Source organism: Macaca fascicularis, chromosome 10, assembly GCF_037993035.2.
Source record: "Macaca fascicularis isolate 582-1 chromosome 10, T2T-MFA8v1.1".
NCBI classification, from domain to species: Eukaryota; Metazoa; Chordata; class Mammalia; order Primates; family Cercopithecidae; genus Macaca; species Macaca fascicularis.
In genome coordinates, this window is record NC_088384.1 from 87,230,887 (window position 1) to 87,257,237 (window position 26,351).

At 40.2% G+C, this 26,351-nt stretch overlaps 1 protein-coding gene across 2 annotated transcripts in view; it reads left to right on the plus strand.

Annotated features, from left to right (window-relative positions):
- The window catches only part of DEFB128 (defensin beta 128), a 48,348-nt gene extending 27,404 nt beyond the window's left edge, over nucleotides 1-20,944 (plus strand). The window contains exons 1-2 of one of the 2 annotated variants that reach the window (XM_005568608.3): nucleotides 19,043-19,179; nucleotides 20,631-20,944. In XM_005568608.3, coding sequence (XP_005568665.2) covers nucleotides 19,131-19,179; nucleotides 20,631-20,863 — 282 coding nt within the window. In that variant the 5' untranslated portion in view covers nucleotides 19,043-19,130 and the 3' untranslated portion in view covers nucleotides 20,864-20,944. Of the gene's footprint in view, nucleotides 1-19,042; nucleotides 19,180-20,630 lie in introns of those variants that run through there. The other variant, XM_045364464.2, reaches the window with a different exon arrangement.
- Nucleotides 20,945-26,351: the final 5,407 nt, after the last annotated feature.

Consider the following 26,351-nt stretch of genomic DNA (forward strand, 5'->3'; position numbering starts at 1 on the left):
ACTCGTCAGCACCCAACAACTCGTCATTTACATCAGGTATAACTCCCAATGCAATCCCTTCCCCGTCCCCCCTCCCCATGATAGGCCCCGGTGTGTGATGTCCCCCTTCCCGAGTCCAAGTGATCTCATTGTTCAGTTCCCACCTATGAGTGAGAACATGTGGTGTTTGGTTTTCTGTTCTTGTGATAGTTTGCTAAGAATGATGGTTTCCAGCTGCATCCATGTCCCTGCAAAGGACACAAACTCATCCTTTTTATGGCTGCATAGTATTCCATGGTGTATATGTGCCACATTTTCTTAATCCAGTCTGTCCCTGATGGACATTTGGGTTGATTCCAAGTCTTTGCTATTGTGAATAGTGCCGCAATGAACATACGTGTGCATGTGTCTTTATAGCAGCATGATTTATAATCCTTTGGGTATATCCCCAGTAATGGGATGGCTGGGTCATATGGTACATCTAGTTCTAGATCCTTGAGGAATCGCCATACTGTTTTCCATAATGGTTGAACTAGTTTACAATCCCACCAACAGTGTAAAAGTGTTCCTATTTCTCCACATCCTCTCCAGCACCTGTTGTTTCCTGACTTTTTAATGATTGCCATTCTAACTGGTGTGAGATGGTATCTCATTGTGGTTTTGATTTGCATTTCTCTGATGGCCAGTGATGATGAGCATTTTTTCATGTGTCTGTTGGCTGTATGAATGTCTTCTTTTGAGAAATGTCTGTTCATATCCTTTGCCCACTTTTTGATGGGGTTGTTTGTTTTTTTCTTGTAAATTTGTTTGAGTTCTTTGTAGGTTCTGGATATTAGCCCTTTGTCAGATGAGTAGATTGCAAAAATTTTCTCCCATTCTGTAGGTTGCCTGTTCACTCTGATGGTAGTTTCTTTTGCTGTGCAGAAGCTTTTTAGTTTAATTAGATCCCATTTGTCAATTTTGGCTTTTGCTGCCATTGCTTTTGGTGTTTTAGACATGAAGTCTTTGCCCATGCCTATGTCCTGAATGATACTACTTAGGTTTTCCTCTAGGGTTTTTATGGTATTAGGTCTAACATTTAAGTCTCTAATCCATCTTGAATTAATTTTTGTATAAGGAGTAAGGAAAGGATCCAGTTTCAGCTTTCTACTTATGGCTAGCCAATTTTCCCAGCACCATTTATTAAATAGGGAATCCTTTCCCCATTTCTTGTTTCTCTCAGGTTTTTCAAAGATCAGATGGCTGTAGATGTGTGGTATTATTTCTGAGGACTCTGTTCTGTTCCATTGGTCTATATCTCTGTTTTGGTACCAGTACCATGCTGTTTTGGTTACTGTAGCCTTGTAGTATAGTTTGAAGTCAGGTAGCGTGATGCCTCCAGCTTTGTTCTTTTGACTTAGGATTGTCTTGGAGATGCGGGCTCTTTTTTGGTTCCATATGAACTTTAAAGCAGTTTTTTCCAATTCTGTGAAGAAACTCATTGGTAGCTTGATGGGGATGGCATTGAATCTATAAATTACCTTGGGCAGTATGGCCATTTTCACGATATTGATTCTTCCTATCCATGAGCATGGTATGTTCTTCCATTTGTTTGTGTCCTCTTTTATTTCACTGAGCAGTGGTTTGTAGTTCTCCTTGAAGAGGTCCTTTACATCCCTTGTAAGTTGGATTCCTAGGTATTTTATTTTCTTTGAAGCAATTGTGAATGGAAGTTCATTCATGATTTGGCTCTCTGTTTGTCTGTTACTGGTGTATAAGAATGCTTGTGATTTTTGCACATTAATTTTGTATCCTGAGACTTTGCTGAAGTTTCTTATCAGCTTAAGGAGATTTTGGGCTGAGACAATGGGGTTTTCTAAATACACAATCATGACATCTGCAAAGAGGGACAATTTGACTTCTTCTTTTCCTAACTGAATACCCTTGATTTCTTTCTCTTGCCTGATTGCCCTAGCCAGAACTTCCAACACTATGTTGAATAGGAGTGGTGAGAGAGGGCATCCCTGTCTTGTGCCAGTTTTCAAAGGGAATTTTTCCAGTTTTTGCCCATTCAGTATGATATTGACTGTGGGTTTGTCATATATAGCTCTTATTATTTTGAGGTACGTTCCATCAATACCAAATTTATTGAGCGTTTTTAGCATGGAGGGCTGTTGAATTTTGTCAAAAGCCTTTTCTGCATTTATTGAGATAATCATGTGGTTCTTGTCTTTGGTTCTGTTTATATGCTGGATTATGTTTATTGATTTGCGAATGTTGAACCAGCCTTGCATCCCAGGGATGAAGCCCACTTGATCATGGTGGATAAGCTTTTTGATGTGCTGCTGAATCCGGTATGCCACTATTTTATTGAGGACTTTTGCATCGATGTTCATCAGGGATATTGGTCTAAAATTCTCTTTTTTTGTTGTGTCTCTGCCAGGCTTTGGTATCAGGATGATGTTGGCCTCATAAAATGAGTTAGGGAGGATTCCCTCTTTTTCTATTGATTGGAATAGTTTCAGAAGGAATGGTACCAGCTCCTCCTTGTACCTCTGGTAGAATTCAGCTGTGAATCCATCTGGTCCTGGACTTTTTTTGGTTGGTAGGCTATTAATTATTGCCTCAATTTCAGAGCCTGCTATTGGTCTATTCAGGGATTCAACTTCTTCCTGGTTTAGTCTTGGAAGAGTGTAAGTGTCCAGGAAATTATCCATTTCTTCTAGATTTTCTAGTTTATTTGCGTAGAGGTGTTTATAGTATTCTCTGATGGTAGTTTGTATTTCTGTGGGGTCAGTGATGATATCCCCTTTATCATTTTTTATTGCGTCTATTTGATTCTTCTCTCTCTTTTCTTCTTTATTAGTCTTGCTAGCGGTCTGTCAATTTTGTTGATCTTTTCAAAAAACCAACTCTTGGATTCATTGATTTTTTGGAGGGTTTTTTGTGTCTCTATCTCCTTCAGTTCTGCTCTGATCTTAGTTATTTCTTGCCTTCTGCTAGCTTTTGAATGTGTTTGCTCTTGCTTCTCTAGTTCTTTTAATTGTGATGTTAGCATGTCAATTTTAGATCTTTCCTGCTTTCTCTTGTGGGCATTTAGTGCTATAAATTTCCCTCTACACACTGCTTTAAATGTGTCCCAGAGATTCTGGTATATTTTATCTTTGTTCTCATTGGTTTCAAAGAACATCTTTATTTCTGCCTTCATTTCGTTATGTACCCAGTAGTCATTCTGGAGCAGGTTGTTCAGTTTCCATGTAGTTGAGCGGTTTTGATTGAGTTTCTTAGTCCTGAGTTCTAGTTTGATTGCACTGTGGTCTGAGAGACAGTTTGTTATAATTTCTGTTCTTGTACATTTGCTGAGGAGTGCTTTACTTCCAATTATGTGGTCAATTTTGGAATAAGTGCGATGTGGTGCTGAGAAGAATGTTGATTTGGGGTGGAGAGTTCTATAGATGTCTATTAGGTCTGCTTGCTGCAGAGATGAGTTCAATTCCTGGATATCCTTGTTAACTTTCTGTCTCGTTGATCTGTCTAATGTTGACAGTGGAGTGTTGAAGTCTCCCATTATTATTGTATGGGAGTCTAAGTCTCTTTGTAAGTCTCTAAGGACTTGCTTTATGAATCTGGGTGCTCCTGTATTGGGTGCATATATATTTAGGATAGTTAGCTCTTCCTGTTGAATTGATCCCTTTACCATTATGTAATGGCCTTCTTTGTCTCTTTTGATCTTTGATGGTTTAAAGTCTGTTTTATCAGAGACTAATATTGCAACCCCTGCTTTCTTTTGTTCTCCATTTGCTTGGTAAATCTTCCTCCATCCCTTTATTTTGAGCCTATGTATGTCTCTGCGTGTGAGATGGGTCTTCTGAATACAGCAGACTGATGGGTCTTGACTCTTTATCCAGTTTGCCAGTCTATGTCTTTTAATTGGAGCATTTAGTCCATTTACATTTAAGGTTAATATTGTTATGTGTGAACTTGATCCTGCCATTATGATATTAACTGGTTATTTTGCTCGTTAGTTGATGCAGTTTCTTCCTAGCCTCGATGGTCTTTACATTTTGGCATGTTTTTGCAATGGCTGGTACCAGTTGTTCCTTTCCATGTTGAGTGCTTCCTTCAGGGTCTCTTGTAAGGCAGGCCTAGTGGTGACAAAATCTCTAAGCATTTGCTTATCTGTAAAGGATTTTATTTCTCCTTCACTTATGAAACTTAGTTTGGCTGGATATGAAATTCTGGGTTTAAAATTCTTTTCTTTAAGAATGTTGAATATTGGCCCCCACTCTCTTCTGGCTTGTAGAGTTTCTGCCGAGAGATCTGCTGTTAGTCTGATGGGCTTCCCTTTGTGTGTAACCCAACCTTTCTCTCTGGTTGCCCTTAAGATTTTTTCCTTCATTTCAACTTTGGTGAATCTGGCAATTATGTGTCTTGGAGTTGCCCTTCTCGAGGAGTATCTTTGTGGCGTTCTCTGTATCTCCTGGATTTGAATGTTGGCCTGCCCTGCTAGGTTGGGGAAGTTCTCCTGGATGATATCCTGAAGAGTGTTTTCCAACTTGGTTCCATTTTCTCCCTCACTTTCAGGCACCCCAATCAGACGTAGATTTGGTCTTTTTACATTTTCCCATACTTCTTGCAGGCTTTGTTCATTTCTTTTTCTTCTTTTTCCTTTTGGTTTCTCCTCTCGCTTCATTTCGTTCATTTGATCCTCAATCGCTGAAACTCTTTCTTCCAGTTGATCGAGTCGGTTACTGAAGCTTGTGCATTTGTCACGTATTTCTCATGTCATGGTTTTCATCTCTTTCATTTCATTTATGACCTTCTCTGCATTAATTACTCTAGCCATAAATTCTTTCACTTTTTTTTCAAGATTTTTAGTTTCTTTGCGCTGGGTACGTAATTCCTCCTTTAGCTCTGAGAAGTTTGATGGACTGAAGCCTTCTTCTCTCATCTCGTCAAAGTCATTCTCCGTCAAGCTTTGATCCGTTGCTGGCAATGAGCTGCGCTCCTTTGCCGGGGGAGATGCACTCTTATTTTTTGAATTTCCAGCTTTTCTGCCCTGCTTTTTCCCCATCTTTGTGGTTTTATCTGCCTCTGGTCTTTGATGATGGTGACGTACTGATGGGGTTTTGGTGTAGGTGTCCTTCCTGTTTGATAGTTTTCCTTCTAACAGTTAGGACCCTCAGCTGTAGGTCTGTTGGAGATTGCTTGAGGTCCACTCCAGACCCTGTTTGCCTGGGTGTCAGCAGCAGAAGCTGCAGAAGATAGAATATTGCTGAACAGCGAGTGTACCTGTCTGATTCTTGCTTTGGAGGCTTCCTCTCAGGGGTGTACTCCACCCTGTGAGGTGTGAGGTGTCGGACTGCCCCTAGTGGGGGATGTCTCCCAGTTAGGCTACTCAGGGGTCAGGGACCCACTTGAGCAGGCAGTCTGTCCCTTCTCAGATCTCAACCTCCATGTTGGGAGATCCACTGCTCTCTTCAAAGCTGTCAGACAGAGTCGTTTGCGTCTGCAGAGGTTTCTGCTGCTTTTGTTGTTATCTGTGCCCTGTCCCCAGAGGTGGAGTCTACAGAGACAGGCAGGTTTCCTTGAGCTACTGTGAGCTCCACCCAGTTTGAGCTTCCCAGCAGCTTTGTTTACCTACTTAAGCCTCAGCAATGGCGGGTGCCCCTCCCCCAGCCTCGCTGCTGCCTTGTGGTTAGATTGCAGACTGCTGTGCTAGCGATGAGGGAGGCTCTGTGGGCGTGGAACCCTCCCGGCCAGGTGTGGGATATAATCTCCTGGTGTGCCTGTTTGCTTAAAGCGCAGTATTGGGGTGGGAGTTACCCGATTTTCCAGGTGTTGTGTGTCTCAGTTCCCCTGGCTAGGAAAAGGGATTCCCTTTCCCCTTGTGCTTCCCAGGTGAGGTGATGCCTCGCCCTGCTTCAGCTCTCGCTGGTCGGGCTGCAGCAGCTGACCAGCACCGGCACTCCCTAGTGAGATGAACCCAGTATCTCAGTTGAAAATGCAGAAATCACTGGTCTTCTCTGTCGCTCGCGCTGGGAGTTGGAGACTGGAGCTGTTCCTATTCGGCCATCTTGCTCCGCCCCCCAGGTATGTCTCTTTATAATACAATGATTTATAGTCCTCTGTGTGTATACTCACTAATAGGTTCTTTAATATTAACCTAATAAAACTAGTTTGTGAGACAATTTATGGATTAAAAGCAGAGTCTCTTAAAGGGAATATCATATTTCTGAATTTATATCAACCTTCTGAAAAAAGTGCTTACATGTTTTGCTGCTATAATATTGTTTGCCTATTTTTCCTCTAGGTCATTTGTCATTTTCTTACTGATTTGTAGTTATTCTTCATATATATTATGGATAGCAATCTTTTTATGGTACAATGCACATAGAATTTTTGTTCTACTCTGATTGTCTTTTAATCTTGTACTGACTTGTACCTTCTCCTGCATGCATTTTGTTATGAAGAGGTTATGCATTTTAGTCAAGTCTGTTACTCATCATTTTAAATAATTCTCTTCTGTCCTTGGTATTAGCTTCTTTTCCTTTAAGTTCATTCATTCCTGTTGTTCATCTACATTTTTTAAACGTTGTTTATTTTCCTGAAATTGACTGTTGATATATTTAGGCACAGAAGTAGATCAGTAGGGACAGCTGACATAGGTTCCTCTGAATTGGTGTATATCTATTTTGTCAACAGGTCTCTTTCTTGAGGTTGAGGGATGAGTGCAGACTTTTGTGTGTGCATGACTGTGCATGTATCAGGGAGTGTCAACTGGAAGACTATTTTAAACTGAGTGGATGAAAAGCAAGCAAGCTCACTTTGCTGTATCTTATCTCCTACCCAGTTGTGAAAAGAAATTAGTTTGGGGAAGCATATTTAGAAGTGAACATCAAAGTGTTAACAGAGAATTGAAATAATGAGTGGCTTCTGTTTTATTCTTTTTGCTTATCTTTGTGTCTGAGTTTTATAGCATAAAATGCTAGTTAACCTTCCTCTCACCTCTAAACAAAGAATGGCAAAGGAATCTTGCTTTGACTCACCCACCAAGTCTTTGTACAAGGGAATTTGCAATCCCATTTCTTGCCTGGATTCAGCCCGTCCAGCAGTTTGGAAAGATAGCATCTTAAGTAGAATTCAGAGAACATTTCTCAGAAATGAAACATACTTAAAGTCTATTTATAAGTAAGATATTAAAAGCAATTTGTACTATTGATCACAGCTGGAGGTACAGTAATAAATGTTGATAGGTGATTTTATTTTTAACTGACCACGTCTAACAAGCAACATTTCATTATCTGTTCCAGCCTACTCAAGAGGAACTCTATTGCTTAGCCATGAAGGACTTTGAAAACGAGGAGACTGTGTGCTTCTCGTGCCCAATCCAAGATTGCATAAAGGCTGCCTGACATTAAAGAATTGATGCCTCCAGCTTTGTTCTTTTGGCTTAGGATTGTCTTGGCAATGTGGGCTCTTTTTTGGTTCCATATGAACTTTAAAGTAGTTCTTTCCAATTCTGTGAAGAAAGTCATTGGTAGCTTAATGGGGATGGCATTGAATCTATAAATTACCTTGGGCAGTATGGCCATTTTCACGATATTGATTCTTCCTATCCATGAGCATGGTATGTTCTTCCATTTGTTTGTGTCCTCTTTTATTTCATTGAACAGTGGTTTGTAGTTCTCCTTGAAGAGGTCCTTCACATCTCTTGTAAGTTGGATTCCGAGGTATTTTATTCTCTTTGAAGCAATTGGGAATGAGAGTTCACTCATGATTTGGCTCTCTGTCTGTTAGTGGTGTATAGGAATGCTTGCGATTTTTGCACGTTGATTTTATATCCTGAGACTTTGCTGAAGTTGCTTATCAGCTTAAGGAGGTTTAGGCTGAGATGATGGGGCTTTCTAAATATACAATTATGTCATCTGCAAACAGGGACAATTTGACTTCCTCAAACCAACCCCAATGTCCATCAATGACAGACTGGATTAAGAAAATGTGGCACGTATACACTATGAAATACTATGCAGCCATAAAAAAGGATGAGTTCATGTCCTTTGTAGGGACATGGATGAAGCTGGAAGCCATCATTCTGAGCAAACTATCAAAAGGACAGAAAACCAAACACTGCATGTTCTCACTCATAGGTGGGAACTGAACAATGAGAACACTTGGACACAGGGTGGGGAACATCACACACTGGGACCTGTCATGAGGTCAGGGGAGGGGAGAAGGAAAACATTAGGAGAAATGCCTGATGTAAATGACAAGTTAATGGGTGCAGCACACCAACATGGCACATGTATACATATGTAACAAACCTGCACGTTGTGCACATATACCCGAGAACTTAAAGTATTTAAAAAAAAAGAATTGACACAGAGGAACAAAAAGATTTAGGAATATACTGAAATGGGCAATCAGTATTTCTTCCAGGATGTAATAATGTCATCTTCAGAAATAAGAAATATGAATTCTCTCAATTCAGGCTGCCCTCTAAGTGATGAATAGTGTATAAAAGGGTAAGTCGTGGAAGGATGTCCAGCCAAGTACATGGCCAATACATTTTCTGAATAAAGCAACATCTTTTATTTGAATACTTTGTCTTCAGTCTCCATAGGATTGAGCCATGGAAGGCAGCTGGAGAGGCAGCTTAGCACAGTGGCTAAGGCCGTTAATTTTAGGTTCATGCAGACCAGTGTTGATTCCAGTTAATTTCTTATTGGTTGTGTGACATTGGGCACATTATTAGCTCCCTAAATTGTAGTTTCCCAATTTTAAAAATTGAGGTATATTAACTTCTGCTTCATAGAGCTCTTGTGATGATTAAAGTAAGTAATGCATTTGAAATGCATTTGTCATCTACTTGGCACGTGGTAAGAGGTCATGGAGCTGGGATTTTGGTAGGCCACTGATCAATTCTCATGCCTCATCTTGATGTATCAGCAGCATTTGATGCTTTATCCTCCTTGATGAATTTAATTAAATTAAGCTCCCAGAGCATCATGCTCTCTTGGTTTTCCTCCTACCTCACTGGAATGAACCTTCTCAGTGTCCTTTGCTGCTTCTTATTCATCAACATCGGGGAGTTCTAGGTCCTAGGCATCTAGGTCTCTTTTCTGCAGTCACAGCCTTGACAATCCCTTTCAGTCTCATGGCTTAAAAACTCTCCTATTTACAAGACAATTCCACTTAGATGTCTATAGCACTTCAACGCGAACGTATCCAAAACAAAGGTTTTTATCCTCCTTCAAGCAAAAAAGCCAGTCTGAACTTTCTCCTGTTATATCCATCTCTGTCAGTGGCAACTTCATTCTTTCAGTTACTCAGACTAAAACTGTGATGTTATCTTGACTTCTTCCTTTCTCTTCAATCTATGAGTGACTGTATTTTCAATAGATACATAGAGTCCGACCATTTCCCACCCTCTTCTCTGCTGCCCTCCATCTAAGCCCTATTAGCTGTCACTTAGATTTTGTGATGCCCATGCAACAGGTTTCCTACTTTTATACTTTCCCTCCCTCTCAGTCTGTTTGGACCACAGAAGCCAGAGGCATGTATTTGAAAATATATCAGATCATGTCAGCACTGTCCAATAACCTCCATCTTTACTATAACCCCTAAATGTGCACCCCCTCCCCCATTACTTTTTTGACACAATCTCCTTTTTCTCTTTCCTCATTGCTTCACTCTATCCATGTGGTCTTCCTGCTACTTCTTGAACACACTGGGCATGGTCTCACCTCAGGGCCTTTGTACTTGCTCTTCTCATTGCCTGACACTCTCTTACCCCAGATAACTTTTACACCCTTCCTGAAATGTCACTGCTTCAAAGAGTCTTTTCACAAATACCTCATTTAAAACTGTGGTCTTTTTTGCTCAGCACTTCTCTCTCTCTCTTTTTTTTTTTTTTTTTTTTTTTTTTTTGAGATGGAGTCTCCCGCTTTTGCCTAGGCTGGAGTGCAATGACATGATCTTGGCTCACTGCAACCTCCACCTCCCGGGTTCAAGCGATTCTTCTGCCTCAACCTCCTGTGTAGCCAGGATTACAGGGACCCGCCATCATGCCTGGATAATTTTTGTATTTTGTTTCACCATGTTGGCCAGGCTGGTCTTGAACTCCTGACCTCAGTTGATCTGCCCGCCTCAGCCTCCCAAAGTGCTGGGATTACAGGTGTGAGCCACCGTGCCCAGCCTTCTCATCTTCTTTCTATATCTTCTTTTGCTCCAGAGCCCTATCACCATGTGACATACTATGTATTTATTCATATGACTTTTTTATCTGCTTCCCACTTTTGAATGTGTGCTCCATGAATGCATGTCTACTTTTCAGGACCTGAAAGAGTTCCTGGAACATATTAAACTCCCAAAAATTATTTATGGGAAAAGGAGGCAGAGCAAGATGCCTGAATGGAAGGCTCCACTGATTGTCCTCCCTCCCATATGCAAAGGCATCAATTTAACAACTGTCTATGCAAAAAACACCTTCATAAGAATAAGCATGCATAGTACTTGATTTTAAGTTCTTACCACTGAACAAGGCACTGAAGAAATAGAAATCACAGTCCTCAATTGCAGGTGCCACCCTGTACTCCCCACTCCCACTCCCCTGTCAGTAGCAGCATGCAAAGAGAATCTCTGAGTGTTGGAGGAGGGAGGGAGAACTCGGCAACTGTGAGGCAGTGAACTCGGTGCTGCCCAGTTCGAGCAGAAAGGAAAATTGGACCAAACGCAGCTGAGGCCCACCCACAGAGGAAGCATTTAAACCAGCCCTACGGAGAGGGGAATTGCTGATCCCAGTGGTCGGAACTTGAATACCTGCAAACTTTTCCACTGTGGGCTGAAGGGCTTTGGGTCTCTAAGTAAACTTGAAGGCAGTCTAAACCAAGAGGACTGCGACTCTTAGGCGAGTCCTAGTGCTGAACTGGGCCTAGAGACAGTGGACTGGGGGGCACATGACCTTCTAAAACAGTAGCTGGGGCAGCTAAGGGAGTTCTAACATCCTCCTCCCCTAACCCCATGCTGCGCAACTCACAGCTCCAAAAGAGACCATTTCCTCCCATTTGAGGAGAGGAGAGAGAAGAGCAGGAAGAACATTGTCTTGCATCTTGGATACCAGCTCAGTCACAGCAGGATCGGGTGCCAGATAATTGTGAGACCCCCTCCCAGGCCCTAGCTCCTGAAAAACATCTCTGGACACACCGTGGACCAGAAGGGAACCCACTTCCTTGAAGGACCCAGTCCTGGCAGCATTAATCACCTGCTAACTAAAGAGCCCTATGCCCTGAATAACCAGCAGTGATAACCAGGTTCCACATTGATGGCCTTGGGCGAACCCATGAGACTTTCTGGCTTCCGGTGACACTGAAGGGCAGAACTCCTTCTGCTAGAGAAAAGCAGAGAAAAAATAAAGGGAACTCTGTCTTACACCTTTTAGGTACCAGCTTGGCCACAAGGAGGTGGGCTTTTGGGGTCCTCGATTCTAGGACTTGACTCTTGAACATTTCTGGACCTGTCATGGGCCAGAGGGGAGCCTACTGCCCTAAACGGTTAGTCCCAGGTCAGGCAGCATTCACCACAAGCTGACTTAAGAACCCCTGGGGCTTAAGGGACATCAGCAGTAGTCCGGCAGTATTCTTTGTGGCTTGTGGTTTTGGTGGCCACGAAGTAAGGCTCCTCTGCTTTTGGAAAGGAGAGGGAAGAGTGGGGAGGACTGAGTCTTGTGGTTTGAGTACAAGCTCAGCTGCAGTACAATAGAACACCAGGTAGATTTCTAAGGTTTGTGACTCTAGTCTCGGACTCCCCACGGGAACCTCTGTACCCTCCTGGGCCCTGGGATACCTTTCTGCCCTGAAAGGAAGGACACAGTCCTGGCTGGCTTTGCCACTTGCTGATTGCAGAGCCCCAGGGCCTTGAGAAGTGGCCAGGCAGTGGTTGCAGCAGGCTTGGGTGAGACAGACAGTAGCCAGGGAGTGGTTGCAGCAGGCCTTGGGTGAGACCTAGTGCTGTGCTGGCTTCAGGTCTGACCCAGTGCAGTCACAGTGCTGGTGGCCACAGTAATGCTTGTGTCACTCCATCCTCAGCTTTAGGTAGCTCAGAAAAGAGAGAGAGAGAGAGAGAGAGAGAGAGAGAGAACCATTTGTTGGGGAGAAAGTAAGGGAAGAGAACAAGAACCTCTGCCTGGTAATCCGGAGAATTTTCTTAGATCTTATCTAAGACCATCAAGGTGGTATCTCTAAGAGTCTGCAAGAACCACAGTGTTACTGGGTTTGGGGTGCCCCCCAAAGCAGATATAGCCTAGATCACAACACTCAAGACCTTTTGAATATTTGGAAAGACTTCCCAAGAAGGACAGGTACAAACAAGCTCAGACAGTGGAGGCTGCAATAAACACCCTACTCTTCAATGCCCAGACACTGAAGAACATCTACTAGCATCAACACCATCCAGGAAAATATGACCTCACCAAATGGACTAAATAAGGCAGGAGGGGTCATTCCCAGAGAGACAGAGATATGTGACTTTTCTGACAGATAATTCACAATAGCTGTGTTGAGGAAACTCAAAGAAATTCACCTTGAGGTGGTGGGCACCTGTAATCCCAGGTACGTGGGAGGCTGAGGCAGGAGAATTGCTTGAACCCAGGAGGTGGAGGTTGCAGTTAGCCAAGACCGTGCCACTGCACTCCAGGCTGGGCAGCAAGAGCAAAACTCCATCTCAAAAAAAAAAAAAAAAAAGAAAAAAGAAAAAAGGCAAAGGACATGAACAGACACTTTTCTCTTTTTTTCACTTTTATTTTAAGATCAAAGGTATGTGTGCAGGGGGTACAGATTTGTTACACAGGTAAATGTGTGACACGGGAGTTAGTTGTACAGATTACTTCATCACCCAGATTTATTATTATTATTTTTTGAGACAGAGTCTTGCTGTGTCACCCAGGCTGGAGTGCAGTGGCGCCATCTTGGCTCATGGCAACCTCCGCCTCCCTGGTTTAAGCGATTCTTGTGCCTCAGCCTCCCAAGTAGCTGGGATTACAGGCACATGCCACCATGCTTAGCTAATTTTTGTATTTTTAGTAGAGATGAGGTTTTGCCACATTGGCCAGGCTGGTCTCGAACTCCTGACCTCAAGTGATCTGCTTGCTTCAGCCTCCCAAAGTTCTGGGATTACAGGCATGAGCCACTGTGCCCACCCCTATCACCCAGGTAATAAGCCTAGTGTCTATTAGTTATTTTTTCTGCTTCTCTCCCTCCTCCCACCCTCAACCCTCCAAGAGGCCCCAGTGTGGTTGTTCCCCTCTGTGTTTCTGTGTGTTCTCATAATTTAGCTCCCACTTGTAAGTGAAAACATGTGGTATTTGGTTGTCTGTTCCTGTGCTAGTTTGCTAAGGATAATGGCTTCCAGCTCCATTCATGTCCCTGCAAAGGACATGACCTCATTCTTTTTTGAGCCTGCATAGTATTCCATGGCATATATGTACCACATTTTCTTTATCCAGTCTATTATTGATGGGCATTTGGATTGATTCCATGTCTTTGCTATTGTGAATAATGCTGCAATGAACACATGCATGTATGTGTCTTTGTAATAGAATGATTTATATTCCTTTCGCTGTAGACCCAGTAATGGGATTGCTGGGTCGAATGGTAGTTCTGTCTTTAGGTCTTTAGGAATTGCCACACTATCTTCCCCAATAGTTGAACTAATTTACACTCCTACCAACAGTGTATAAGCATTCCTTTTTTCTTCACAACCTTGCCAGCGTCTGTTATTTTTATTTATTTATTTTTTTGAGACGGGAGTTTCATTCACTCTTGTTGCCCAGGCTGGAGTGCAATGGTGCAGCCTTGGCTTACTGCAACCTCTGCCTCCTGGGTTCAAGAGATTCTCCTGCCTCAGCCTCCCAAGTAGCTGGGATTATAGGTGCCCACCACCATGCCCGATTAATTTTTGTATTTTTAGTAGAGATGGAATCTCACCACGTTGACCAGGTGGGTCTCAAACTCCTGACCTCAGGTGATCTGCCTGCCTAGGCCTCCCAAAGTGCTGGGATTACAGGTGTGAGCCACTGCACCTGGCCAGCATCTGTTATTTTTGACTTTTTGGTAATAACCATTCTAACCGGTGTGAGATGGTATCTTATTGTGGTTTTAATTCACATTTCTCTAATGGTCAGCGAAGTTGAGCTTTTTCCCATATGATTGTTGGCCGCGTGTATGTCTTTTTTTGAGAAATGTCTGTTCATATTTTCTTTGCCCACTTTTTAATGGGGTTGTTTGTTTTTATTGTAAATTTGTTTAAGTTCCTTATAGATGTTGGATATTAGTTAGACCTTTGTTGGATGCATAGTTTGCAAAAATGTTCTCCCATTCTGTAGGTTATCTGTTTACTCTGTTGACAATTTCTTATGCTGTGCAGAAGCTCTTGAGCTTAATTAGACCCCATTTGTCCATTTTTGCTTTTGTTGCAATTGCTTTTGGCATCTTTGTCATAAAATCTTTGCCCTATAATCTTCGCCCATGCCTGCGTCCTGAATGTTATTACCTAGGTTGTCTTCCAGGCTTTTTATAATTTTGGGTTTTACATTTAAGTCTTTTATCCATCCTGAGTTAATTTTTGTATTATATGGTGTAGGGAAAGGGTCCAGTTTCAATTTTCTGCACATGGCTAGCCAGCTTCTTAATCTGATAAACAACTTAAGCAAAGTCTCACGATACAAAATCAATGTACAAAAATCACTAGCATTCTTATACACCTACAACCTTCAAGACAAGAGCCAAATCATGAAGGAACTCCGAATCACAATCGCCACACAAAGAATAAAATACATAGGAATACAGCTTACAAGGGAAGTGAAAGATTTCTACAAGGGGAACTACAAAGTGCTACTCAAAGAAATCAGAGATGACACAAACAAATGAAAAAACATTCCATGCTCATTGGTAGGAAGAATCAATATCACTAAAATGGCCATACTGCCCAAAGCAATTTACAGATTCAATGTTATTCCCATTAAACTACCACTGACATTCTTTGTAGAACTAGAAAAATCCATTTTTAAATTTATATGGAACCAAAAACGAGGCTGAATAACCAAGGCAATTCTAAGCAAAAAGAACAAAGTTGGAGACATGATGCTACCCAACTTCAAACTATACTACAGGGCCACAGTACCAAAACAGCATGACACTGGTACAAGAACAGACACACAGAGCAGTGGAACAAAATAGAGAACCCAGGAATAAGACCATACACCTACAACTAGGTGATTTTTGACAAGCCTGACAAAAACAAGCAATGGGGAACACTTTTCAAAACAAGACATATACTCAGCTAAGAAGCATATGAAAAAAAAGATCAACATCACTTATCATTAGAGAAATGCAAGGCAAAACCACAATGAGATACCATCTCACACCAGTCAGAATAGCTATTATTAAAGAGTCAAAAAAACAAAAAACAAAAAACAGATGCTGGCAAGGTTGTGGAGAAAAGGGAATGCATATAGACTGCGAGTGGGAGTGTAAATTAGTTCAGTCATCGTGGAAAGCAGTTTGGCAATTTCTCAAAGAACTTAAAACAGAATTACCATTCGACCCAGCAATTCCAGTATTGGGTATATAGCCAAAGGAATATAAATCGTTCTACCAAAGACACATGCATGTGTATGTTCATTGCAGCACTATTCACAATGGCAAAGACATGGAATCAACCTAAATGCCCATCAATGGTACACTGGATAAATAAAATGTGGTACGTATACGCCATGGAATACTACACAGTCATAAAAAATGAGATCATGTCCTTTGCAGGGACATGGATGGAGCTGGAGGCCTATATCCCAAGTGAATTAATACAGGAACAGAAAACCAAATACCACATGTTCTCACTTATAAGTGGGAGTGAAACACTGAGTTCACATGGACACAAACAAGGAAACAAACACCAGGGCCTACTCGAGGTAGGAGGAGGGTGGGGATTGAAAAACTACCTATCAGGTACTATGCTTATTACCTGGGTGATGAAATAACCTGTACACCAAATCCCTGTGACATATAATTTACCTATGTAACTAACCTGCACATGTTCTCCTGAATCTAAAATAAAAGCTAAAAATTTCACACACACATACACACACACACACACACACACACACACACGGGATTAGTTTTACAAATACAAATGGAAAGAGCTGTGGGGGTTCAAAATAGTAATTAATCAAGTCTATCAGAGGAGTTAGGAAAACATCACAGAGGAGGTCTTATTTTATCTGAGCCTTAAAAGACAAGGAGGATTTTCTGGAAGGTTTTGAGATTTGGAAAGAAACAATGTAGAATTTGAGGAAAATCATCAGCAGGACTTGGTGGGGACAAATACACCTTTGTAGGCTGGGTGAAATATGCTACTGGAGTTCTACCAGAGTGTATCTATCAGATGTAGGAAAAAATGATGTAGAAGATGGACATCTACTTGGAGAGGAAATTCCCTCTTCTTTCATGGTCTTGAACGTGGAGGCAGTGGCAGTGGGGTTGAGAAGCTTCCAGAGCACCATACTTGGCTGAAGTAAAGGTTTAGAACAATAAAATATCTCATCTTTCTTGATTCTAGTTAGAAAAAGCTAAAAGAAATCCCATACACTAACCCAGAGTCCAACTTCTTAGTTCTTATTGTGCACTAAGGTGGCAAATGATGTCCTGCATAGCTGGACTTATATTCATCTAATCCTTGGGTTATCTCTATTTAATTTATTTAGAAATGGAACCAACTCCCTTACAGCAATGAGTAAAATTGAATTACAGAACAAAGGAGCAGTTGGCTGTTCTCCAAAATTGTAGCTTTGATGTTGGTCCTTAAACCCACAGGTGATTCAATTAGCACTTTTCTTCTTCTATTTATTAGCAGGAACTTAATACCTAAATATAATACTTAAAACTTAAAGTATAATAGTAATATTAAAGTATAATAATAAAAATTAAAGTATAATAATTATATTAAAGTATTATATAATTAAATAAATATAATTAAAATTATATTAAAGTATAATTAATAAAATTAAAATATAATAATAGTATTAAAGTATAGTAACAAAGTATAATAAAGAAAAACCAACCAACCAACAAAAAAATCAAAAAATCACCACCCATTTGTTTTTTTTTTAACATGCTTAATTTTATTTCTGAGTAAACTCTTACCCTCTTAACTATTTTGGTCATTACTTTTACAGGATGTGTTAATTTTTTTGTTTTTTTTTTTATATTCTCAAATTTAAAAACAAGACTTTAGGGGGCAGGGAAAATATGGAATTTGCTTTCAGTAGCTTCATTTTTAAAAACTCTTCGCTTCTATATTCTATTTTCACTTTTATTTGATCCACATATTTTCTAATTTCCTTTAGAGAATACAAATACTTTCTAATTTCTCTTTTGATTTTTTTTTTGACCCATGGGTTTTTAAATTTTCAAATATTTGGGAAGGTTCCAGATATCTTTCTTTTGTTGATTTTTATTTTAATGCCATTATAGTCAGAAAAAATATTTTGTAAGTCCTCAATTATTTTAAATTTACTTAGACTTGCTTTATAGCACAGAATACGTTCTATGGCAATAAACATTCCTTATACACTTGAATGCTGTTGGATGGAGTGTTCTGCAAATATTAGTTAGGTCAATTTGGTTGATGACGTTACTTGCATCTTATATATCCTTATGGATTTTCTGTCAATATGCTCTATCAGTTACTTTTCAAAAGGGGTGTTAAAATATCTGACTATAATTGTGAAATTGCATATTATATTATATTATATATTATGTTACATGAGAAAATGTCCTTTACCCATGTCGTGAATTACCAAGTTAATATTATCATCTACGTTAAAAAAAAAAAGAAATTCCAACATTCTTCCAGATACTGTCACAGAAAGATATTTGGATTAGATGGGCCTTCATTACTATAATTAGGTGGCTAGAAATTGCAAAAAGTGGTAAACAGCATTTTTAAAGGAAATGCCATAATTAACTTTATTATTGTGTTGGAGTCTTTTATCTAGCAGTAATTAGTTCAGTACTTTTCAGCCATTCAGTTAATATGTATTGAGCATATAGCATGAGTTTTGTGCTATGAGTTAAGAACTCCAAGTTGAATAAGACCAGAGTCCTGCCCTTTAGGGGTCTGCAGACTATTGCAGATAAACAAATAATTGGAACGTGACATGGTGTGACCATCAACAAAAATATGTACAAATACAGTGATGGTGCGAAGAAGAGAGTTTGCAGCTCTGTTTATTGGGCCAGGGAAACTTTCACATATGTAGAGATGATTGAATTTGGTTTTCAAGGACAACTGGGAGTTCACTAGGACCAATTATATGGAGGGATGGGGAGTGCAATATAATTTGTAAGGAAGGATTTAAATATGAAAAGAAACAGATTAAGGGAGTAAAAGTTCAGGAAGGTGTACCCACTAGTTTGGGAGAAACATAGATGGTTCCATAAAATCTCCCAGGAGAGGAGAGCAGAGACCAGTTTATAATAAATTGAATGCTGTGCTAAGGAGATTTGATCTTTTGAAGAATTTCAGCTGTTGAATCTTGCTCTACTAGATGGACAAGTCTTTATGGGAAACTTTCAAATAGTATCAATTTATCTGGCCAAACCTAAAAGCAATCTTACTCCTAGAATGACTATCTAGAAGTCTTATACATAAAAAAATTATTATTGAATGTGCTTCTGTGTCAACTAATGACTTAGTTTATCTTCCAAACTGGGTTACTTTTGTGAGAGGCAGCACTAGATGGATGGAACATTGGAACAGTAGGAATAAGACAGGATTATCCCACACAAACCAGGGCACATGACCAACCAACCTTGACCCAAATGGGTTGAAAGCTCAGATGGAAAGTCATAGTTCCTGCTCTCTAGGGGTGCACATCCTGAGGAAGGGGGAGGAAGGAAGATATGGTGGAACATTCTGTGACTGTGAGCTCCATATTTGGGGATGTAGGTGTGTGTGTTGGGGGGAGTGGACTTGGATTTCCTGTCTGTCTGTGTGGGTTAAAATGAGAGCTCAGAGCGCTGATAGCTCTCAAAACTCTGGATCATCCTGAAAGACCTGTGGGACACAGACCACTGGACAAAGTTCTGCTGCCTCCTTCTCTTGGGAAGTCTGTAAACATGAAGCTGTTTCTGGTTCTCACTATTCTGCTGTTTGAGGTACTCACAGGTAACTTGTCCAAATGTACCATAACATCCGAAGAGATATTACTATTTGTAAGAGTGGGAACAGGACTTTCAAGATTATTTATATTTGGCCAAAATCATAAAAAAGGACCCATTCTCCTGGTTGCCTGACTTGAGTCTATGCCTTAGAAGAGAGGACCCAGGGAGATAAGAAGAGGAGGTCAGGGCTATACTGGACTCTTAGGAGTCCTTTTCAAAGGCATCCGTGAACTCATCATCTAGAATTATCTTTATAACGCTGGACACAGTTTTCACCTGAGAGCCTGGCCATCCCCTTTTCCATTCAAATTCATTTTCAGCCTGTACTACAACAGTGATTAGAATAGCACACATTTTGGAGTCATGTCAATGTGAGGTTAAAATATGTCTTCATCATTGATTGGTTGTATGAATCGAGCACATTATTTCCTTTTAATCTCAATTTTTTCATCTGTCAAGGAGTAGAATGACTATATTTCATGATTCTATTTGATGTATAGATTATATGAGCTTACAAGCACGAAGCACAAAGTTCATGGTAGAAACCCTGTCAGTGAGAGTTTCCTTCTCTCTTGCTAGGAAGAAGGCATATTGTATTTTTGTGGCCCCAAAATACGTTCCTCTAACCCTCAGAGGTGTTCCCTGATTCTGAAGTTTAGGATAGGGAGAGTATGTCTCTGTTCTCCAGCATTATGCTTCGGGCTTTTTCAAATTTTGGGTAGAGCGACAAATAAGGATTAGAAAAAAGAGACTTAGAATCTCAATGCATTACTCTAAGTAGGTGACAATGTAGCTCTCTAGAGCCAAATTCATGGACTTGAATTTGATCCCTGGGCAACCTATTTATCTGAGATCAAGGGGCATGTGACGAGTGACAGACAGGAGGAGCCAGGTTAAGGGAAGGAGTTATCAATAGAACCTGTTGCTGAGACCCATGAGATCTTGTCAAAGGGAGATTTCTGCTGCCCATATCCGTGAGTGTGAAACCGAATGAAGTTAAAAAGTCTTGTTTGTGATGTTCTTTCAAAAGTTGCTTTGGCTCTGAGTTGTGCCAATGGTGACATGTCTTGTGCGCATGGTGACACGTTAGTGGTCTCTGGGGACATGGGACTGAGGTGGAGCTGACAGCATGCTGACTTTGGAGCTTGATGGAGAGAGTCAGCTTTGCCAGGGTCCTAGGGGTGGGACTTGGCTCTGGTTGATAGCCAGGAATTGAGTTCTCTCTTCTCTTTTGTCATATCAGTTCTAATGTTCTCAGAGGCAAGTGGACATCGGCTGAGAGCCCAGGGTTTTGAACGTCCTTAATTTGGGATGCTTTTCAAGGAGGGGCCCCTGAGTTTCCTTTTATCAGCATAATGTTCACTAGGACACCATGACTTGTGGGGAAACATATACCTACCTCTTCTGCTCTTTCTCACGCACTAACCTTGGTTCAATGTTGTTTCCTATGCACAGATGGGGCAAGACTCAAAAAATGCTTCAATAATGTAACAGGCTATTGCAGGAAGAAATGCAAGGTAGGAGAAATACATGAAATAGGATGTCTAAGTGGGAAATTATGTTGTGTTAATGATGAAGAAAACAAAAAACATGTGCCATTTAAGAAGCCACATCAACAACCTGTTGAGAAGCTGAGCGTGCAGCAGGATTACGTCATCTTACCCACCATCACCATTTTCACAGTCTAATCCTAAATCAAGCCCTTGTCTCACTGGTCTCCACTCTTCCTAAATAAAAAGTGCTGCCTAGTCCAGCAGTCTGCAGTGAAAGATTTATCTACTTCCTTCTGTGAATTTGATTCCCCACATAATAAAGTCCTGTGCTTTCCTCTGGGTTCATTTATTGATGTAGTCACTCATTTCTTGAACACTTCGAACATAAATGAATGGTTGCCATGTTCCTGGTTTTATACCAGTAAGATGCGGGATATAGAAATTAAGTAAACATATTGGTTGAGGTGGAAGTTAGCTTTTCAATTTTTAAGAAAATAATTTCAACTTTTATTTTAGCCTCAGGGGTACATGTGCAGATTTGTTACATTGGCATACTGTATGTTGTTGAGGTTTGGAGTACAACAGATCCCATCACTCAGGTACAGAGCATAGTACCCAACAGTTAGTTTTTCAACCCTTTCCCCTCTCCTCTTTCCCTCCTCTAATAGTCCCCAGTTTCTATTGTTCCCATCTTTATGTCAATGTGTACCTAATGTTTAGTTCCCACTTATAAGTGAGAACATGTGGTATTAGGTTTCCTGTTCCTGTGTTAATTCGCTTAGGATAATGGTCTCTAGCTGCATCCATGTTGCTGCAAAACACATAATTTAATTTTTTTATGGCAGCATGATATTCCATTGTGTATATGTACCACATTTTCTTTATCCAATCCACTGTTGATGGGAACCTAGGTTGATTCCATGTCTTTGCTATTATGAATAGTGCTGCGATGAACATACACGTGCATACATCTTTTTGGTAGAACGATTTATTTTCTTTTGGATATATACCCAGTAATGGGATTGCTGAGTTGAATGGTAGTTATGTTTTAAGTTCTTTGAGAAGTCTCCATACTTCTTTCCATAGTGGCTGAACAAATTTACATTTCCACTAACAGTGTATAAGCATTCCCTTTTCTCTACAGCCTTGCCAACATCTGCTGTTTTTTGATTTTTTAGTAAAAGCTACTCTAAGTGGTGTAAAGAGGTTATCTCATTGTGATTTTGATTTGCATTGCTGTGGTGATTAGTGATGCTGAACATTTTTTCATATATTTGTTGTCCACTTGTATATCTTCTTTTTAGAGGTGTCTGTTCATGTCCTGTGTGCACTTTTTAATGGGGCTATTTGCTTTTTGCTTGTTGAATTAAGTTCCTTATAGATGCTTGATATTAGACCTTTGTCAGAGGCATAGTTTGTGAATATTTTCTCCCATTATATGTTGTCTTTTTACTCTGTTGATAGTTTCTTTTGCTCTGCAGAAGCTCTTTAGTTTAACTAGGTCCCACTTGTCAATTTTTGTTTTTTGTTGCAATTGCTTTTGAGGACTTAGTCATAAATTATTTCCCAAGACCTATGTCCAGAATGGTGTTTCCAGGTTGTCTTCTAGGATTCTTGTAATTTGAGTTCTTACATTTCTATCTTTAATCCAGCTTGAGTTAATTTCTGTATATGGTGAGAGGTAGGGGTTCAGTTTTATTCTTCTATATGTGGCTTGCCAGCTATCCCAGTACCATTTATTGAACAAGGAGCCCCTTTCCCATTGCGTATTTTTGTTGACTTTGTCAAAGATCAGATGGCTGTAGGCATGCAGCTTTATTTTTGGATTCTTTATTCATTCCAGTGGTCTATATGTCTGTTTTTGTATCAGTACTATGCCGTTTCAGTTACTGTAACCTTATAGTGTAGTTTGAGATGGGTAATTAGGTGCCTCTGGCTTTGTTCTTTTTGCTTAGAATTGCTTTGCCTATTCAGGCTCTTGTTTTGGTTCCATAAGAACTCAGGATAATTGTTTCTAATTCCGTGAAAAATGGCTTTGGTAGTTTGATAGGAATAACACTGAATCTGTAGATTGCTTTGGGTATTATGACTGTTGAAATGATATTGATTTTTCCAACCCATGGGCATGGAATGTTTTTTCATTTGCTTGTGACATCTATAATTTTTTTCAGCAGTGTTTTATAATTCTTCCTGAATCTGAAGAGATCTTTCACCTTCTTAGTTAGAAAAAAATCCTAGGCTTTTTGTGTGTGTGTGTGTGGTTATTGAAAATGGGATTGCGTTCTTGATTTTTTTTTTCTTCAAAATCTACTTTAACAAGATAATAGGAATTTTCTACTCTATAATATATCCATGATTATGTTAATATAAAAATAACCCTCTCAAATAGTTTTCCCCGAATCTTCAAGTAACGTTGGTTGTCTGAGAAACACTCTGGTTTCCCCTGTCCCTGCGGACCTAGGAAGCGCCCCCTGAAAGTGGGTGACTGAGAACCCCCCGTGGTGATTATCTGCCAGATTCCATGTCACCAACGAACGTGAGGTGTGGCCAGCAGTATCTCCCTTGTGTTCTCAGAAGCTGGGATACAAGTCTGAGGCTCTTCTGTCCTTCTGCTTGAGTTTCTCCAAGAAGGATAATGGGGAAGGAGGTCGGAGGCGGAGAGGTCAGGTTTCTAGGATGGGGGTTGGGGTTCTGTCCCTGGAGGGAGGAGGCGTTCTGGCTCCAAAGCAAGGGTTCAGAATAGGGCTGGGGGCCTGTCCCTTCCACCTTCCCGTAGTCCCCCTACTACTCCCTCTTGTTTGCCTTGAAGTTCCCCATCCTAAAAGCATTCCATCAAGGTCCTGGGGAAAGTTTCTTATGAAAATAAAGATGCGCCGGGCGCGGTGGCTCAAGCCTGTAATCCCAGCACTTTGGGAGGCCGAGACGGGCGGATCACGAGGTCAGGAGATCGAGACCATCCTGGCTAACACGGTGAAACCCCGTCTCTACTAAAAAATACAAAAAACTAGCCGGGCGAGGTGGCGGGCGCCTGTAGTCCCAGCTACTCGGGAGGCTGAGGCAGGAGAATGGCGTAAACCCAGAAGGCGAGCTTGCAGTGAGCCGAGATCGCGCCACTGCACTCCAGCCTGGGCGACAGAGTGAGACTCCATCTCAAAAAAAAAAAAAAAAAAAAAAAAAAAAAAAAAAAAAAAAAAAAAAAGAAAATAAAGATGCTCCACCTCCCAGTCCCTTGAGCACCAGGATTTTGTACATCAGGAGCCCACCATATACATCAGGAGTTTGTAATGCATTCTTGATTTGACTCTCAGTTTGGACATTATTGGTGTATAGAAATGCTATTAATTTTTGTACTTTGATTTTTGTATCCTGACACATTACTGAAGTCGTTTATCAGTTCCAGGAGTCTTTTGGTGGAGTCTTTAAGGTTTTCTAGGCATATAATCTGTTGTCAATGAAGAAAGATATCTTGACTTCTTCTTTTCCTGTTTGGATGACTTTTATTTCTTCCTCTTGCCTGATTGCTCTGGCTAGGACTTCCAGTAATAGGTTGAATCTGAGTGGTGAGAGTGGGCATTCCTGGGAATGTTCCAGAAAACTGGAATGTTCCAGAAAGCATTCCCAGTTCTCAAGGGAAATACTTTCAGTTTTTGCCCATTCAGCATGATGCTGGCTGTGGGTTTGTCATAGATGGCTCTCATTATTTTTAAGTATTTTCCTATGATGCCTAGTTTGTTGAGGGGTTTTTTAATGAAGGGATGTTGGGTTTATCAAAAGGCTTGTTGCATCTATTGAGATGACCATATGGTTTTCGTTTTTAATTCTGTTTATGTGGTGAATCACACTAGTTCATTTGCACATGTTGAGTCAACCTTGCATCCCAAGAGGGAGGTCTGTTTGCTCATGGTGAATTAACTTTTAGTTTTTAGTATTCTTGGATTCAGTTTTCTAATATTTTTAAAGGATTTTTGCATTATGTTCAGCAGGGATATTGGCCTGAAGTTTTTTTTTTTTTTTTTTTTTTTTGGTTGTGTCTTTGCCAGGTTTTGGTACCAAGGTGATGCTCACTTTGTAGAATGAGTTAGGGAGGTATCTTTCTTCTTGCTTTTTGGGAATAGTTTTAGTAGAATTGGTACCAGCTGATTTTGGATGTCTGGTAAAATTAGGCTGTGAACCCATCTGGTTCAGAGCCTTTTTTGGTTAGTAGGTTTTTAATTGATGAGTCAATTTTGGAACTTGTTATTGGTCTGTTCAGGGTTTCAGTTTCTGGTTTAATCTTGGGAGGTTGTATGTTTCCAGGAATTTATCCATTTACTCTAGATTTTCTAGTTCGTGTACATAGAGGTGCTCATAATAGTCTCTGGGGATCTCTCATATGTCTGTGGGATCTGTTGTAATGTCACTTTTGTTGTTTCTAATTGTGCTTATTTGGATCGTCTCACTTCTTTTGTTAATCTACTAACAAAAAATAGTAGTCTATTTATCTTGTTTATTCCTTAAAAAAACAAAAACAAACTTGTAATTTCACTGAGTCTTTGTATGGCTTTTTGAGCCTCAATTTCATTCAATTCCACCCTGATTTTAGTTATTTCTTTTCTTCTGCTAGCTTGGGTGTTAATTTGTTTCTGTTTTTCTAGTTCCTGTAGGTGTGATGCAATAGCATTAATTTGAGATCTTTCTAGCCTTTCAAGGTCAGTGTTTAGTGCTATAAACTTTCTTTCTAACCCTGTTTTCACTGCATCCCAGAGATTTTGGTATGCTATGTCTCTGTTTTCATTTATTTCAATGAATTTTTAAATTTCTGTCTTAATTTTATTGTTTATCCAAAAGTGGTTTAGGAGCAAGTTGTTTAATTTTCATGTAATTGTGTGGTTTTGAAGGTTCTTCTTGGTATTGATTTCTGTTTTTTTTCCACTGTAGTCTGAGAGTTTGGTTTGCATTATTTTGATATTTTGGATTTGTTGATAGTTATTCTGTGGCCTAGCATGTGGTCAATCTTGGAGTCTGTTCCATGTGCAGATGAGAAGAATATATATTCTGTGGTTGATGGATGGAGTATTCTGTAGATGTCTATTAAGTTGAATTGGTCAACTGTCAAGTTTAAGTCCAGGATTTCTTTGTTAGTTTTCTGCCTCAATTTTCTATCTAATGCTGTCAGTGGGGTGTTGAAGTCCCCCAACATAATCATGTGGCTAAGTCTTTTCATAGGTCTAGAAGTAGTTTTTTATGAATCTAGATGTTCTAATATTGGGTGTATTTATATTTAGGATAGTTAAGTCTTCTTATTGAATTTAACCCTTTATTGTCACGTAATGCCCTTCTTTATCTTTCTTAGTAGTTGTTGGTTTAAAGTTTATCTAAGAATAGTGACCCCCTCCTCTTTTTCTGTTTTTCATTTGTGTGGTAGATCTTTCTCCAACCATTTACTTTGAGCCTGTGGGTGTCATATATGTGATATTGGTCTCTTAAAGACTGCAGACAGATGAGTTTTGTTTTTTTTCTTTTCCAACTTGCTACTCTGTGCCTTTTAAGTGGGACATTTAGAGTGTTTACATTCAAGGTTAATGTTAATATGTGAGGTTTTGACTCTATCATGAAGTTGTTAGCTGGTTGTTTTCTAGTTTCTATTGTGTGGTTGCTTATTAGGGTCTGTGGGCCACGTACTTAACTGTGTTTTTGTAGATGC